The sequence below is a fragment of the Entelurus aequoreus genome, linkage group LG11 (genome assembly GCF_033978785.1).
Source record: "Entelurus aequoreus isolate RoL-2023_Sb linkage group LG11, RoL_Eaeq_v1.1, whole genome shotgun sequence".
In the NCBI taxonomy this organism is placed as follows: domain Eukaryota; kingdom Metazoa; phylum Chordata; class Actinopteri; order Syngnathiformes; family Syngnathidae; genus Entelurus; species Entelurus aequoreus.
In genome coordinates this window covers 69707895-69725728 of record NC_084741.1, presented here as the reverse complement: position 1 = coordinate 69725728, position 17834 = coordinate 69707895, and the positions used below count along the sequence as shown (strand labels likewise).

The 17834-nt window shown below is 38.6% G+C and overlaps 1 protein-coding gene across 1 annotated transcript in view; it reads right to left on the bottom strand.

Annotated features, from left to right (window-relative positions):
* LOC133659669 (hemicentin-1-like) overlaps positions 1–17834 on the bottom strand; it is a 67810-nt gene that overhangs the window by 2352 nt on the left and 47624 nt on the right. Inside the window, exons 12-17 of the mRNA XM_062062250.1 lie at positions 14741–15016; positions 13014–13265; positions 11594–11869; positions 8032–8283; positions 3907–4191; positions 14–271 (exon numbers count right to left, since the gene is read on the bottom strand). Coding sequence (XP_061918234.1) covers positions 14–271; positions 3907–4191; positions 8032–8283; positions 11594–11869; positions 13014–13265; positions 14741–15016 — 1599 coding nt within the window. The remainder of the gene's footprint in view (positions 1–13; positions 272–3906; positions 4192–8031; positions 8284–11593; positions 11870–13013; positions 13266–14740; positions 15017–17834) is intronic.

The following is a 17834-nucleotide window of genomic DNA, read 5'->3' as shown; positions in this document are numbered from 1 at the left end:
GATGCGTACTCACCAATGAGGCTTAAAGTCTTAGTCTGGGACATGGTGATGTTGGTCACAGGGTTCCTAGCCCTGCACGAGTAGTTGGTCTCTACTAGCAAAGACAACGAGATTTGGAGGATGTTGCCGATGCCGATTTCTGACGACGGTTTGTCGTTTAGGAACCACTTTATATCGGGTTCTGGCCGCGAATCGGCTTCGCAATTCATGGTGATGGTGAGCTTTTCTTTGTCGAATTCTGGATCTGAGATATTCACGCTGAGAGGACCGTCTGAAAGCAGAGTGAAAATTACCTTTTTTTTTGGTCAAAATGCTAAGCAGGAAGATTTTATTCGGCGGGAGACTGAGGGCTGCAACAAAGTGGAGAATACTGAGAGCAAAGCAGTGCTACGTAACTCGTGAAACGGGAATCTGCGAAAAACCGCAAAACGCGTCAGTCGGATGAAGACGCCAACAAACAATGGAGGAGAAACGAGGCTCCCCTGTGTTTACCTTTTAGTTAGGATGAACTTTACTTGAGAAGAGAATGAGGGCTGCAAGAAAGCAGACACCTGCAGCAAAGCGGAGACTACGGAGATTGAAATACTGCAGCATCCAAAGCTAAGCTGTAGAAAGCATTTAAGTTCCATCTTAAAACTCATTTGTATACTCTAGCCCAGGGGTCCCCAAACTACGGCCCGCGGGAAGTCCCAAGTTTAAAAAAAATAAAAAATAATTTATATATATATATATATATATATATATATTTTTTTTTTATTTTATTTTAAATTTATTATTATTTTATAAAATCTGTCCTTTCTAATCCATTTTCTACCGCTTGTTACTCTCAGGGTCTCCTAGCTGCTCAGGCAAATTATATTGTCTAAAAATGCTTTTTGCCATCAGTAAAGTGACATCATCGCATTCAAAATATATATATATATATATATATATATATATATATATATATATATATATATATATATATATATATATATATATATATATATATATATATATATATATATATATATATATATATATACACTACCGTTCAAAAGTTTGGGGTCACATTGAAATGTCCTTATTTTTAAAGGAAAAGCACTGTACTTTTCAATGAAGATAACTTTAAATTAGTCTTAACTTGAAAGAAATACACTCTATACATTGCTAATGTGGTAAATGACTATTCTAGCTGCAAATGTCTGGTTTTTGGTGCAATATCTACATAGGTGTATAGAGGCCCATTTCCAGCAACTATCACTCCAGTGTTCTAATGGTACAATGTGTTTGCTCATTGGCTCAGAAGGCTAATTGATGATTAGAAAACCCTTGTGCAATCATGTTCACACATCTGAAAACAGTTTAGCTCGTTACAGAAGCTACAAAACTGACCTTCCTTTGCGCAGATTGAGTTTCTGGAGCATCACATTTGTGGGGTCAATTAAACGCTCAAAATGGCCAGAAAAAGAGAACTTTCTTCTGAAACTCGACAGTCTATTCTTGTTCTTAGAAATGAAGGCTGTTCCACAAAATTGTTTGGGTGACCCCAAACTTTTGAACGGTAGTGTATATATATATATATATATATATATATATATATATATATATATATATATATATATATATATATATATATATATATACATAGTCAAGGTTTCTGTGGTTTATTCGTTATACAGTGCTCAATAAAGCGGAATATACGTTAGGTCAGGAAAAAACACAGAGGCTATATCATCCTTACAAGCCTGTTTCGCAGGAATCCCCTGACAAGCAGGGAAACCTGCGAAACAGGCTTGTAGGGATGATATAGCCTCTGTGTTTTTTCCTGACCTAATGTATATATATGTATATACAGCCTGGCCCCCGGACACATTTTTAGACCAGTTGATCTGCCGTCTCTTTTCTGCTCTGCCCCCCTCTCCTGCGTGGAGAGGTTATCAGGTGACCACAAATTTTGCGCTAGCTGTTCAAAGTCGGGACCCCGGGGGTGGACCATCAGTTGGGGGACGTCTCTGCGTTGTTGACTTGTCTCCATTCAAGATGATCCCCTGCTGGCCTCACAATGGACTGGACTCTCACACTATTAACTAGATCCACTCAACATCCATGTGGGGGGGTCCCCACATCTGCGGTCCCCGCCGAGGTTTCTCATTGTGCCCATTGGGTTGAGTTTTTTCTTGCCCTGATGTGGGGTCTGAGCCGAGGATGTCCTTGTGGCTTGTGCAGCCCTTTGAGACACTTGTGATTAAGGGCAATATGAATAAACTTTGATTGATTGATTGATTGATACTTGGTTATACTCGCATCCATTTGGGTTTTCCACTTCAAAATTACGGATACGGAAAGGAAATAGATTAGCAAAGTGGAGACTGTGGAGCAGGGGTCACCAACCTTTTTGAAACCAAGAGCTACTTCTTGGGTAGTGATTAATGCGAAGGGCTACCAGTTTGATACACACTTAAATAAATTGCCAGAAATAGCCAATTTGCTCAATTTACCTTTAACTCTATGTTATTATTAATAATTAATGATATTTACACTTAACTGAACGGTTTAAAAGAGGAGAAAACACGAAAAAAATGACAATTAAATTTTGAAACATAGTTTATCTTCAATTACGACTCTTTAAAATTCAAAATTCAACCGAAAAAAAGAAGAGAAAAACTAGCTAATTCGAATCTTTTTTAAAAAATTAAAAAAAGAATTTATGGAACATCATTAGTAATTTTTCCTGATTAAGATTAATTTTAGAATTTGGATGACATGTTTTAAATAGGTTAAAATCCAATCTGCACTTTGTTAGAATATATAACAAATTGGACCAAGCTATATTTCTAACAAAGACAAATCATTATTTCTTCTAGATTTTCCAGAGCAAAAATTTTAAAAGAAATTCAAAAGACTTTGAAATAAGATTTACATTTGATTCTACAGATTTTCTAGATTTGCCAGAATAATTTTTTTGAATTTTAATCATGATAAGTTTGAAGAAATATTTCACAAATATTCTTCGTCGAAAAAACAGAAGCTAAAATGAAGAATTAAATTAAAATGTATTTATTATTCTTTACAATAAAAAAAATAAAAAATTACTTGAACATTGATTTAAATTGTCAGGAAAGAAGAGGAAGGAATTTAAAAGGTAAAAAGGTATATGTGTTTAAAAATCCTAAAATCATTTTTAAGGTTGTATTTTTTCTCTAAAATTGTCTTTCTGAAAGTTATAAGAAGCAAAGTAAAAAAAAAAAGTGAAGACCAAGTCTTTAAAATATTTTCTTGGATTTTCAAATTCTATTTGAGTTTTGTCTCTCTTAGAATTAAAAATGTTGAGCAAAGCGAGACCAGCTTGCTAGTAAATGAATACAATTTAAAAAATAGAGGCAGCTCACTGGTAAGTGCTGCTATTTGAGCTATTTTTAGAACAGGCCAGCGGGCTACTCATCTGGTCCTTACGGGCTACCTGGTGCCCGCGGGCACCGCGTTGGTGACCCCTGCTGTGGAGTATAATACTGCAGTGTCCAGAGCTAAGATGTACTTTACCGATCCCAGTTGGTTTTCCACTTCAAATTAGCACCTGTGTTTACTTTTCATCATGTAGCGGGGTAGCTTCATTTTTAAGTTGAAAGGAGACTGAGGGCAGAAAGGAGGAGACTGTGGCGTACAATACTTGTCCAGAACAAAGCTGCACTCGGTTCTCGTTTGATTTCCACTTCAAATGAGTACCTGACTGTGTTTACTTTTTGTTGTTAGGTAGTACGTAGATTAATTTTACTTGAGAGGAGACTGAGGGCAGCAACAAAGCCAGGCACTGCAGCAAAATGGAGTCCAGAGCTAAGCTAACGCCAGAATGGGTAGAGTCCCTACCAGGTGCTAGGTAACGGTCTTAGTACTACAATTTGTTAGGTCAGTTTCTTCAGTACTCACAGTTCACCAGGAGCTCGTACGGCGGACTTTTGTGAGGACCAACCAGGTTGCTGGCGACACACTTGTACTCGCCGTCGTCGTAGGGCCTCAACGGGGTGAAGAAAAACCTGTTGTCCACCACGTGGTGGTAAGTGTGGTTGGCGGTGGACATGTTCATTCCGACGTACGTGTCGTTCTTCTTCCACTGTATCGAGTCGTAATGCCCGTCCACTACGCAGGTGAGCGTGAAGTTGTTGCCGTCGATGGGAATCGTGTCGTTCATCACCATCACCGACTTGATGTCCTCTGAGGATGACAAAGCACAGTTGGAGTTCATTCCAAAATTACATCATGGTCCTAATATACAAACCCCAAAACCAGTGAAGTCGGCACGTTGTGTAAATGGTAAATAAAAACAGAATACGATGATTTGAAAATCCTTTTCAACTTATATTCAATTGAATAGACTGCAAAGACAAGATATTTAACGTTCGAACTGGAAAAATGTCTTATTTTTTGCAAATATTAGCTCATTTGGAATTTGATGCCTCCAACGTGTTTCAAAAAAGCTGGCACAAGTGGCAAAAAAGATAGAGAAAGTTGAGGAATGCTCATCAAACACTTATTTGGATCATCCCACAGGTGAACAGGCTAATTGGGAACAGGTGGGTGCCGTGATTGGGTATAAAAGCAGCTTCCATGAAATGCTCAGTCATTCACAAACAAGGATGGGGCGAGGGTCACCACTTTGTGAACAAATGTGCGAGCAAATTGTCCAACAGTTTAAGAACAACATTTCTCAACCAGCTATTGCAAGGAATTTAGGGATTTCACCATCTAAGGTCTGTAATATCATCAAAAGGTTCAGAGAATCTGGAGAAATCACTGCATGTAAGCGATGATATTACGGACCTTCGATCCCTCAGGCGGTACTGCATCAAAAACCGACATCTGTGTGTAAAGGATATCACCACATTGGCTCAGGAACACTTCAGAAAACCACTGTCAGTAACTACAGTTTGTCGCTAGATCTGTAAGTGCAAGTTAAAACTCTACTATGCAAAGTGAAAGCCATTTATCAACAACACCCAGAAACACCGTCGGCTTCGCTGAGCCCGAGCTCCTTCAAGATGGACTATTGCAAAGTGGAAAAGTGTTCTGTGGTCTGACGAGTCCACATTTCAAATTGTTTTTGGAAACTGTGGACGTCGTGTCCCATCCGGATTGTTATCGGCGCAAAGTTCAAGAGCCAGCATCTGGCTTGGGTGTGTATTAGTGCCCAAGACATGGGTAACTTACACATCTGTGAAGGCATCATTAATGCTGAAAGGTACATACAGGTTTTGGAGCAACATATGTTGCTATCCAAGCAATGTTATCATACCTGCTTATTTCAGCATAAAAAAGTCTCCTCAGTTCCCAAACGTTTACTGAGTGTTGTTAAAAGGAAAGGCCATGTAACACAGTGGTAAAAATGCCCCTGTGCCAACTTTTTTGCAATGTGTTGCTGCCATTAAATTTTAAGTTAATGATTATTTGCCCAAAAAAATAATTTTCTCAGTTCCGAACATTAAGTATCTTGTCTTTGCAGTCTATTCAATTGAATATAAGTTGAAAAGGATTTGCAAATCATTGTATTCTGTTTTTATTTACAATTTACACAATATGCCAACTTCACTGGTTTTGGGTTTTGTATGACAGTTGGTTTATTAGCCGCATTGGTTTATTACTGGTCTCGCTTGCATATTTGAGTCACGTTGAAATTTCTTAGAAAATACTGTTAAAAAATATTTTATTTTCATCCTTATCATTTTTAGAAAACATGTCATAGTGTACCATATTTGTTACATTACACAAAATAACCGTAAAATACCATAATTTTCAATATGATCACATTTGATCACACTTTTTTTAAGGCCCACATAGTTAACTTTATGTGAGGCTTGTAGTACCGCAAAATGTCCATAATATTTATGTCCTGTAAACCAGTGGTCCCAAACCACCGGGCCGCGGCCCGGTACCGGTCCGTGGATCGATTGGTACCGGGCCGCACAAGAAATAATTTTTATTATTATTAAATCAACATAAAAAACACAAGATACACTTACAATTAGTGCACCAACCCAAAAAACCTCCCTCCCCCATTCACACTCATTCACACAAAAGGGTTGTTTCTTTCTGTTATTAATATGCTGGTTCCTACATTATATATCAATATATATCAATACAGTCTGCAGGGATACAGTCCGTAAGCACACATGATTGTATTTTTTTATGACAAAAAAAAACAAAACATATTGAAACTGATACCGATAATTTTGAAACCGATACCGATAATTTCCGATATAACATTTTAAAGCATTTATCGGCCGATAATATCGGACTGCCAATATTATTGGACATCCCTAGTTATTATGAATGTGCCTGTTACTACATTACATACAGTTAGGGATGTCCGATAATGGCTTTTTGCCGATATCCGATATTCCGATATTGTCCAACTTTTTAATTACCGATACCGATATCAACCGATACCGATACTGATATATACAGTTGTGGAATTAACACATTATTATGCCTAATTTGGACAACCAGGTACGGTGAAGATAAGGTCCTTTTTTTTTTTTTAAATTAATAAAATAAGATAAATAAATTAAAAACATTTTCTTGAAAACAATATAAAATCAGTTACATAGAAACTAGTAATTAATGAAAATGAGTCAAATGAACTGTTAAAGGTTAGTACTATTAGTGGAGCAGCAGCACGCACAATCATGTGTGCTTACGGACTGTATCCCTTGCAGACTGTATTGATATATATTGATATATAATGTAGGAACCACAATATTAATAACAGAAGGAAACAACCCTTTTGTGTGAATGAGTGTAAATGGAGGAGGGAGGTTTTTTGGGTTGGTGCACTAATTGTAAGTGTATCTTGTGTTTTTTATGTGGATTTAATAAAAATAAAAATAAAAAAAACAACAACAAAAAAAACGATACCGATAATAAAAAAAACCGATACCAATAATTTCCGATATTACATTTTAAAGCATTTATCGGCCGATAATATCGGCCGGCCGACATTATCGGACATCTCTAGTCGCGATCAAACGTTGACATACACTTGTAAAGAACATAATGTCATGGCTGTCATGAGTTTCCAATACTTTCTACAACTCTTATTTTTTTGTGATAGAGTGATTGGAGCACATACTTGTTGATCACAGAAAACATTCATGAAGTTTGTCCTGTTGGAACAATGACCCCAAACACACCTCAAAAGTGGTAAAGGAATGGCTAAATCAGGCTAGAATTAAGGTTTTAGAATGGCCTTCCCAAAGTGCTGACTTAAACGTGTGGACAATGCTGAAGAAACAAGTCCATGTCAGAAAACCAACACATTTAGCTGAACTGCACCAATTTTGTCAAGAGGAGTGGTCAACAATTCAAGCAGAAGCTTGTGGATGGCTACCAAAAGCGCCTTATTGCAGGTAAACTTGCCAAGGGACATGTAAGCAAATATTAACATTGCTGTATATATACTTTTGACCCTCACATTTTCAGTAGACCCATAATAAATTCATAAAAGAAGCAAACTTCATGAATGTTTTTTTTGTGACCAACAAGTATGTGCTCCAATCACTCTATCACAAAAAAATAAGAGTTGTAGAACGTATTGTAAACTCAAGACAGCCACGACATTATGTTCTTTACAAGTGTATGTCAACTTTTGACCGCGACTGTTTATACTTACAGCAGATAAAACATCGATGGAGGTGTTTGGATGTTTTTTGGAGCGCTTTATAGGCGGAATAGAGCGACTTCCATTGGCTGCATTGTTAGCTGACGTTTGCTAATGTTTATTTACGAGTTAGAATGCATAAAAAAAAGAACAATATAAATGTGTTCTTGTCTTACATAAGGATTGTGAATGATAGGCAAAATTCCCCTAAAAGTGCAGTTCCCCTTTAAACATGAATGGAGAGCTGAAAGTCGGCGCGGGTTGTTACACTGTCAGTGATCAGGCCAGTGCAAAGATCATTTCACTTTAAAATACTTTTTAAGAAGATAAACGACATGCATTCAAGTAAAACATTTAAAAAAGGTTAGTGCAAGAATGATGGAGCAATCCTGGATTCTCACCTTTGACCGTGAGCGTCAGGGACTTTGTGCTGTTCATTTTCGACACCGGGTTTTGGGCCTTGCAGGTGTAATTTCCACTCATATTCAAAGATAGAGAACTTGACACAAACATGGAGCTATTGGCCACAATGGAGCCATTGTGCAACCAGTAGAAGTGGCTGGCGGGCACCGACACGGCGGAGCAGGAGAAGTTTACAGATTGTCCCTCCACGGCCAACACTGGCCCATAAACCATTAGAGTTTCCGGTCCAACTGCAACGAAAACATATTGTATATCATCAGTGTCTATAAGTTGCCCTTTAAAGGGTGTGGAGGGAAACATATTTTCTCATTTAAGATAGCAGTAGAATTTACTGAGTAGATCTAGATTAGCAGAACATGTGATATCTAACTGCAGTGAATTCAATCATAATCAAACAAAAGAAAAGTTGTTCCTATGTCTTTCAATGTACAATCATTTTCTGGAAAGTAAAAAAAAACACCCGGTGGCATATGACATCTTTGTAACAGTCATGGTATCTGTAGAGCTGGTGACCTTTATGTTGGAGTTCAATAAGAGAGTGTTGCCACAAATCTACTATACCAGGGGTCGGCAACCCGCGGCTCCGGAGCCGCATGCGGCTCTTTGACCACTCTGATGCGGCTCAGCTGCGTACTAGCCGACCCTCCCGATTTTCCCAGCATACTTGCCAACGCCCCCGATTTTCCCAGGAGACTTACGGATCTCAGTGCCTCTACTAGAAATCTTCCAGGGCAAAAATTCTACAAGTTTTACCCTGGTTACTAAATCAAAGGCGTGCCCTAATGGTACTACATTAATTGACCTCTAGAGCCTGTACAAATGTTGCTTTTACTTACGCACGTATGAGACAGCAACGCATACTTGTTCAACAGCCGCACAGCTTACACTGACGGTGGACGTATAAAACAAATTTAACACTATTACGTTACAAATATGCGCCACACTGTGAACCCACACCAAAAAAGAATGACAAACATTTCTGGAGAATATCTGCACTGTAACACAACATAAACACAACACAACAAATACCCAGAATCCCATGCAGCCATAACTCTTCCGGTCTACATTATACGCCCCCGCTACCACCAAACCCCCCCACACATCAAACCCCCCCACACATCAACCCCCCCCTCCGTGCGTCGGTTGAGCGGAAGAGTTAGGGCTGCATGGGATTCTGGGTATTTGTTGTGTTGTGTTTATGTTGTGTTACAGTGCGAATGTTCTCCAGAAATGTGTTGTCATTCTTTTTTGGTGTGGGTTCACAGTGTGGCGCATATTTGTAACGTAACAGTGTTAAAGTTGTTTTATACGGCTACCGTCAGTGTAAGCTGTGTGGCTGTTGAACAAGTATGCCTTGCTGGCACTTACGTGTGCAAGTAGGAGCTGCATTCAACATGTGGCCGAGCAGGTACACTGTTGGAGCAGACTGTAGAGGGCGCTAAAAGCAATGCCATCACGTCCTTTAATCCAGGGGTCTCCCGGAAAGATTGGGAGGGTTGGCAAGAATGACGCTGTCAAGCGCCATTCATTCAAAACTCGCGGCCCGCAATAACATTACATTTTCATATTAAGGTGCGGACCGGGGTGTGTGTCTGAGACCCCTGATTAACATAGCACAAAGCAAATTAAGCTTTGGATGCAGTGTTTTTTCATTTTAAATTTACAAAAATTTTTGTGGCTCCCATTGTTATCTTTAATTTGTGAAACTTGTCAAAATGGCTCTTTGTAAAGGTTGCTGACCCCTGTACTATACCAAAGGCTAATTGGTACACAAGAGGTAGCGATAACATACACACTATTTGTGTGTATGTATGCATTTCAATAAGGAATAAATTACATTTTAAAATATTACCTAATGAATATGTATGTCACTCAATGTATTATTTTTGCAATTAAGTATAATTATTTAGATGTTGAAAAAATATGTTACACCATTTGATATTCTCATAAATATGATGAAAAAACTAAGAATAAAATACATATGCACAAATAAAGGCATCTCCTAAACCAGCCCCTCGTAGTATAGAATAACACTGTATGACAATAACGATAGATAAACAATTGGTGGCCGATTCTTTGTGAAGTTAAGTATATAAACGCCCTAAATGCTAAATAAAAAAAATACAAAATAAAATAAAACATAAAAACTATGCACACACACACAGATATATCTATCTATCTATCCATCCATCCATCCATCCATATATATATTATATATATATATATATATATATATATATATATATATATATATATATATATATATATATATATATATATATATATATATATATATATATATATTAGTCACTAGGTGACAGCAAACTATACATTGTATATACTTAAAAATATAAATAAATGTTAAGATTTATAATAACACCATCTAAAATAACTGCAATAAACAATTATATTGATATATTTAATGATTTAAAAAAATAGTTAAAATATGTGATATGATCAGGAGGCATATGTACAAATATGGACAATGGTTTTTAAAAATATCTCCTCGGCTTCTATGTTAGCTACCTCTCTTTGTTTATAATGTATATTTTCTGCTGGATCTACTCTTTTTTTATGCTGCCCTATTTTTTTCTCCTGCAGCTGTTACATATACTGTAATATTGTACATGTTGATTGGGATTTGTTATATATATTATATACTGTATATCCATTCATCCATCCATCCATTTTCTACCGCGTGTCCCTTTCGGGGTCGCAGGGGGTGCTGGAGCCTAACTCAGCTTCATATAATATGTAAATATTACATATAGGTTATATTTATATTGCTACTAAGGTACATTTTTAGTCTACTTTATACATTTTGTTTTCGCCCTGTTTTTGTGCCCTTGTGTGCATAATCCTTTCCATCCTTATCCTTTTTAACTGAGCTACTGTATAGAACAGTTTCCCTTGTGGATCATTAAAGTTTGTCTTAGTCTAAGTCTAGGACACCTGGTGCTCCCTGCTGTTGAGTAGAACAACATCATGAATGGACAATATGAGGAGTACGCATTGTCAAAAACATGTTATATTATATTTCTGTGTTGATTAGTTGGTAGAAATCACCTCATTCATGGGAGTTCCATTGTTAAGTTACCAAACATGGAAATTGAACAAGCCAGTGGTGAAAACAGGGGGGGAAAAAATATAAAAATCCCTCAGAACACTGACTTAATGCCTTTTTTGGCTGTTGTTTTAAAGACAAAGGCAACATTTGCAGTTCTTATAATAATATCATAACGTTAGCTAGCAAAAGCAAAATCAGTTAGAAAACTAACATGGCGTCACCAAGTAAGGAATTCCATGATTTCTAGGTTCAGAAGTATCATTTAGCCAAAATGATAGAATAAAATGTTAGCATGCTGACATAAGAACAGTTAGTATAATTCCAAGATGGCACCAAGTAAGGAAATCCATGATTTTTAAGGTTTGGACGTATAAAATCAGCTAAAATGCTAACATAAAAGATGAGCATGCATACTTGCCAGAAGGCGCCAATACATTCAATTACACATTACAATCTCAATATGTCATACTCACAGTTTACAAGGAGCATATGAGAAGGGCTTGACACATTTTGAAGGGGATTGATAGCATAACAGTGGTACATTCCAGTATCGTTGCGGGACAGAGGGTTGAAGGTGACGGTGACGTTATCCATGGACAGCGTGGTTCTGTTGTCCGCCATCAGGGGGACTCCATCTTTCATCCAGAGCACTTGCTCAGGGGGTCCGGACACATTGCACGTCAACGTAGTTGGATAACCTTCTATGGCAGCGCTCATGGGCACCGTTATGTTCGCCTCTTTTATTTCGTCTGGGGAAAAAAAACACAACAACAAAATATAATTAAAGCTGCAAGCAGCGTTGGTCGGGTCCGCATTTTAGCTGGTGCTAGTCCTAGGTGTCCCAATACTTTTGTCCAGTGGTAGTCCTGAGTGAGACCTACATAGAGGTTTTTGTTGCATGTCTCTACGATATTCGTACTGGGAGTTAGAGGAAGTTGTGTCTGTGTTATTTTCCTAGTGGTTCTTTTCTTTGAAGGCTCGTAAAATCAAAACCGTAGCACTTATTAAAACGCTTTCGCCAACTTTTAATCAGAAGGGTTCAATCTCTCTCCTGTAGTAGTTTGAAGCCGAAATGACAAACGCGCTCAGAGGAGATAATGTTTGATGTTTGGTGACCGCTTTTTAAAAAAAATTAGTTTTGAAGTGGGGATATCAAACTTCTTGTTGATTTTTGCTGAAGGATGTCAATCTATGAAATGTAGGTCTAAGTGAGACCTACGTAGAGGTTTTTGTTTCATGTCTCTAAAACGTTCCTACTGGAAGTTACAAGCAGTTTTGTCTGTGTTTTCCTCTGAGAAGCAGTTTTGTCTGTGTTTTATTCAAAAATTGCGCTAGAGCGCAATTTTGAGTTTTGGGGTTTGATTTTTTTTTAGATCGCAATTTCCACCAGTCCCGATGTGTGTAAAAAGTTTGGTGAGTTTTGAAGTATTTTAAGGGGGTCAAATTACAGCTCAAAGAGGCAAAAATTAGTGTTTTTAGTCGTTTTTTGTGTTGAAGGGGAAATTGCCAACTTCCTGTTGGTTTTTGCCCAAGGATGTGAAATTATGAATTGTAGGTCTAAGTGAGACCTACATACAGGTTTTTGTTTCATGTCTCTACGACCTTCCCAGTGGGAGTTACAGGCAGTTTGTTTTTGTTTTATTCCTAGGGGGCGCTAGAGCGCAATTTTGATTTTTTTTTTTTTTTTTTTTTTTTTTTTTACTAAAGTGTGCTGTCACAGTTTTCCTATGTGTGTATAAAATTTGGTGAGTTTTGAAGCATGTTAAGGGGGGCAAAGTAGTGTGCAAAGCTGCGGAATAAGAATAAACCTTACAATTTCAATAGGTTCCTTTGTACCTGTACAAAGGACTCCCATAAATAATTGCTTTGATCAGGAAAAATATGTTTTCTTACCCAAAACTGTAATTGTGGTGGAGGCGGTGGTGTTGTAGCCAGTGATGGCGTTGTGTGCCTTGCAGGTGTACGTGCCGCTCATGTTGGTGCTAAGAGGAAGTGTGTGGTACACGGAGCTGTTGGCCACCACCGTGCTGTTAAAGTACCACATGTACTGACTGGGCGGGTGTGACGAGGCGTTACAGCTGAGCGCCACGCTGCTTCCCACCAGCGCCGCAGTGTGTGCCGTGACGGTTGGCACTGCTGGTCCATCTGCACACAACATCGAATCAATAAATATCAATCAATCAATCAATCAATCAATGTTTATTTATATAGCCCTAAATCACAAGTGTCTCAAAGGGCTGTACAAGCCACAACGACATCCTCGGTACAGAGCCCACATACCATAAATACCGTATTTTTCGGACTATAAGGCGTACTTAAAATCCGTTCATTTTCTCAAAAGGTGCGCCTTATAGCCCTTTGCGCCTAATGTACGGAATAATTCTGGTTGTGCTTACCGACCTCGAAGCAATATTTATTTGGTACATGGTGTAATGATAAGTGTGACCAGTAGATGGCAGTCACACATAAGAGATACGTGTAGACTGCAATATGACGCCAGTAAACAACACCAAAACTTTAAATGTTCCATTGAAAATAAAGAACATTACACACGGCACTCAGAAATCTGTCAAAATGTTTTAGTATGACTTTGAAGCCGCACCGCTTAATGGATTGTCGGCCCATTACGGCTACCGTAGTCAGAGATACAAGTATTACTATGGTGGGTGTATAAGGACTGCAAAATGGCACCTTTTAGCAGACATATTGTCTGGCGTTTTGTTTCACAATATTATGCAAAACCAACTTTTCTTACATTCTGGTACCCGCTGATGTGTATTTGAGATCTGCATAAGTCCTGAAAATTTGCGCAGTCCGTAGTCGATAAGCTTCTTCTTTTTCTCTATCTTCTTGTTATGGGACATTCACCCTCTGCTGTTGCCATTTCTAATATAAAGTAGCGTAAAGTTCTAACTTAAATCTCGCCAAGGAAGCGCTAAAAACTACCGGTGTAGTGAGTTTACATAATTCACCCACGGAACTTTAGTTATTAGACGGTTCCGGTCGGACGGTTTTTCACGGTACACATTTCCGGCGTTGTTGCAGGAGTGAGCCACGGATGACAAGATGCTGCTCCGTTGTTAATTTAAGTAAAGTCTGGATGAATTGATTTAAACAAGTTGAAAAACTTATTTGGGTGTTACCATTTAGTGGTCAATTGTACGGAATATGTACTGAACTGTGCAATCTACTAATAAAAGTTTCAATCAATCAATCAAGGTCATTAAAACAGTTAGCTCCATCTTTTGACACTTCTTCCACTCCCGTCCTTGCACGCTACACCGCTACGACAAAGATGACGGGGGAGAAGACGCTGCCGAAAGTGAGCCACGTAAATAAGACCGCCCACAAAACGGCGCATCATGAAGTGACTGTCAGAAAGCGGCTTGAAGATAATCTGTAAAACATCATCTATGCAACATTTTGACCAAAGCACCACCATTACATGTTATGTAGACCACAAGGAAGTCTTTTACATTTAGAAAAATAAATAAATAATATGACCCCATATGCGCCTTTCGTATGAAAAAGAAAAACCTGACGAGACCCGCTCATGCGCCCTATGGTCCGGAAAATACTGGTAGTCTTGCAATGTTGCTGTGATAAAACAAAGAACTTACATACGACAGCCAGGGTGAAATTATCACTGGCTAAGCTGCTGAGTGGGTTGGAAGCGTAACAGCTGTAATTCCCGCCGTGGTACATCAGCACGGGGTCAAAGGTGAGGGTGGCGTTGTTCATGGAGAAGTTCCTTGCGGCGTCAGACTCCACCAGGGTGTCGTTGTGCATCCAGGTGATGGAGTACACGTCGCCAGTTGTGTCACAGGTCAGCGTGAAATTGTGGTCCAAGATGGGATAAGACTTCACATGGTTTACGGAGGTCATTGTCACCGGAGCTGCGGGGAAGCAACAAAATGACCAACCAAGGTTGCAATAAAACAAATAAATACAGCAAGAGGTTGCCTACAGCCACATCTTGGAATACTGTTTGTTCACTCAGCGTCAAGTCGAGACTTTGCTGTACAGAGTATAATGAAACAGTGATTTTCGGTGAACGTTTCTGCCAAAAGTTTGCCCATGTTTTTGTTACTGTACGGTCAAATGTAGGTAACAAGCTAGTCCATATAATTCTGCAGAACAAATGATCCCACGCGCTGGTGTCTAAGTCTCTATGCAGAATGTATTGCGGTACTTGAAAGTACCAGTAGAGGAGTGAAGTGAATTAATTAACTCATATCATGTTTTGCTTATGGTGAAGATTTACATCCAACTTGGAGAAGGCGAACCACCAAGTTTAATTAAATAGTGGTATTTCAGTTTGAGCACATACTAGGATAAGGCCCCTTAGTTTGATATTCACAGGTGGATTGGATCACTTCTCGTAGGAAAAGAGGCTCTAATTGGGACTTGGGAATGCAAAAGTTATAGCCCTGTCCTTGAGAGGAGACTACCTGTCTAGCTCGAAGCCAACATTTGAGTTATGACTTAAATCAGTTGTTTTCCAGACACTTTCACATGAACGTCTCCTTACATGGTCAGATTGTGCTGTCCTGACTTAGCACACACCCAGACAGAGAAAGAAGGAATACAAGACTGGTGGTTTGGCTTCTCCAGTTTAGGAGTCCTTCATTTTTTGACCTAGGCTCCTCCGGGTAGTGCAGACCCGTTTAATGACGCTCGCTTGTGATGAAGCAACTTTTTGTTTAGCAAAGCGTCTCCGATGTCTCTTTTGATCCAGCCGCACTGCCGTGTTGCCCTCCTCCCCGGAGGGCCTGACAAGACCAGAATTACACTTCAGTGGAAAAACAAGTTGCCGCTATTTTGAAGCTATTATTATATATATCTGATTAATTACACCGAAAGACTTCCAAAGTTTGCTAGTAAATAGATATGATCAAAATAGTATCAATCTTACGAGGTCCCTGAGCCATTTTGAGAGTGAATGAGCAATGATCTGTGACGTAGAGTTAGGAACCACAGACCCCTTCCGCATTAACAACAATGCTTTGGGGGAGCCAACAACGATTACTTAGGGAAAAATTATGATTCAGAACCTTATATTGTTGATCCTGAATATAAGGAGGATGCCAATAAGACAGATGCAGCATTATTCTAACACTATAGCATCGGCAGCATTGCTAGGTGCTAAACGTACAAACTAACCATAACGAACCAAAATAAAACAAACACTTACTGGAATATTTCCACTCTTACTGGAATGCCGACCGACGGAAGCTCACATAATCCCGTTTAGATGAAGAATCAGTCGCAATCCTCATGAAGTGTTAAAAAAAGTTGCTACAACAAGCGTCTTTTTTCGCCAGCTCAGTTCTCTTTCTATGCCACATCAATGTGGAATGCGCTCCCAACAGGTATAAAAGAAAGGGCATCTCTATCCTCCTTCAAAACCGCAATAAAAGTTCACCTCCAGGCAGCTACAACCCTAAACTAACACCCTCCCCGGATTGCAAGTAATCAAATGTAAACAATCAAATGCAGATACTTTTTCTTATGCCTTCTGATCTCTCTCTCTCTCTCTCTCTCTCTCTCTCTCTCTCTCTCTCTCTCACTCTCTCTCTCTCTCTCTCTCTCTCTATGTCCACTACTTGCTGTCCATATCCTACCCCCCCCCCCTCCACACCCCTGATTGTAAATAATGTAAATAATTCAATGTGATTATCTTGTGTGATGACTGTATTATAATGATAGTATATATGATAGTATATATCTGTATCATGAATCAATTTAAGTGGACCCCGACTTAAACAAGTTGAAAAACTTATTCGGGTGTTACTATTTAGTGGTCAATTGTACGGAATATGTACTTCACTGTGCAACCTACTAATAAAAGTCTCAATCAATCAATCAATCAATCAATCAATGTGAAAGTCAACCAGCCTGTCGGTCCATGGCCACATTTGTCTACTACCAAGTGAGAGCTGCATGAATTATAATCTAGAATTTACTTTTAGCAACTTTGAGCTATAATCTAGAATTTACTTTTAGCAACTTTGAGCTAGAATCTAGAATTTACTTTTAGCAACTTTGACCTATAATCTAGAATTTACTTTTAGCAACTTTGAGCTATAATCTAGAATTTACTTTTAGCAATTTTGAGCTATAATCTAGAATATACTTTTAGCAACTTTGAGCTATAATCTAGAATTTACTTTTAGCAACTTTGAGCTATAATCTAGAATGTACTTTTAGCAACTTTGAGCTATAATCTAGAATTTACTTTTGGCAACTTTGAGCTATAATCTAGAATTTACTTTTAGCAACTTTGAGCTATAATCTAGAATTTACTTTTGGCAACTTTGAGACGAAGCAGAAGCAGCTGTCGGCCCAGTGTGTCAACAATAGCGGCGTAAGCTAGCATTAGCTCACTGCTATCAATGTGCGTTAAAATAGTCCGTCTGCGTTGGCGCTTATAATAACAAAATCACTCATATTTGGTTAATTTTCAGGTCATGACATGTAAATGCAGTACTGTTGGTGGTTCCTGGAGGTTTTTTTAGAGGGTATAATTGGTGCAATAGAGCAGTGTTTTTCAACCTTTTTTGAGCCAAGGCACATTTTTTGCGTTGAAAAAATGCGGAGGCACACCACCAGCAGACGCCATTAAATAACGAAACTCAGTTGACAGTAAAAAGTCATTGTCGCAATTGTTGGATGACTTTAAACCATAACCAAGCATGCATCACTATAGCTCTT